We start from the raw sequence: 829 nt of genomic DNA on the forward strand, positions 1-829 counted from the left end.
GGTGAGTGGGGGAGAGGAGGAGTGAGTGGGGAGAGGGGGAGAAAGAAAGAGAAGAAAGAGAGGGTAAAAAATAGAGGGGGAAGAGACCAATATACTTACATTGACAAGAACTCTTTCTGTAGAGAATTCCTGCGACAAAGGCTGCAAGAATGTGTCTAGTTTGTGAACGGTGGCTTCCATTGCTTCTTCGGTGGCATTCACAGAAACACTGGAGGTAAGAACAAGAAAATAACCCCAAAATTAAGGATATTAGATACTCAAACATCAAACTATGTAACACCATTTTTATTCTTATTTTTTGTTGTCTTTGGTCAGAAAGGGTCATTTCCTATTTGCTTCTATCTAGAAATCAAAGAAAATCACTATCATTTCCTTTCAAACCTTGCTTTTCTGACCTGGACATCAATATTTTGAAACTGACCTATTTTCCATTACATTTCACACAGATTCAGCGCTGACTTGCTGAAGCAGAAATATTGTTATTACACAGTGTAATCACCCACTAATAACTATATATATATATATATATATATATATATATATATAGACAGACAGACAGACAGATAGACAGATAGATAGATAGTTAGATAGATAGACAGATAGACAGACAGACAGATATGTAGATAGATAGATAGATAGATATAAGGATTAGATCGTTATTTAAAATACCGATCTTATCATGTAGCCAGCATGGGAATAAAAACCTCAAAGGTAATAATTATTATTAAAATTATAATTTAGGGTATCTAAGAGATACCACCATGCTGAAAATAGCAGTCAAACTTTGACTCTAAAATCACATACACATATATATATATATATGTATATA

At 33.7% G+C, this 829-nt stretch overlaps 1 protein-coding gene across 1 annotated transcript in view; it reads right to left on the reverse strand.

Moving 5' to 3' along the window:
- The window catches only part of LOC106883810 (presequence protease, mitochondrial-like), a 40,900-nt gene that overhangs the window by 6,141 nt on the left and 33,930 nt on the right, over positions 1-829 (reverse strand). Inside the window, exon 9 of the mRNA XM_052977122.1 lies at positions 100-208. Within this exon, the coding sequence (XP_052833082.1) occupies positions 100-208 (109 nt within the window). The remainder of the gene's footprint in view (positions 1-99; positions 209-829) is intronic.

The sequence above is a fragment of the Octopus bimaculoides genome, chromosome 27 (genome assembly GCF_001194135.2).
Source record: "Octopus bimaculoides isolate UCB-OBI-ISO-001 chromosome 27, ASM119413v2, whole genome shotgun sequence".
NCBI lineage: Eukaryota > Metazoa > Mollusca > Cephalopoda > Octopoda > Octopodidae > Octopus > Octopus bimaculoides.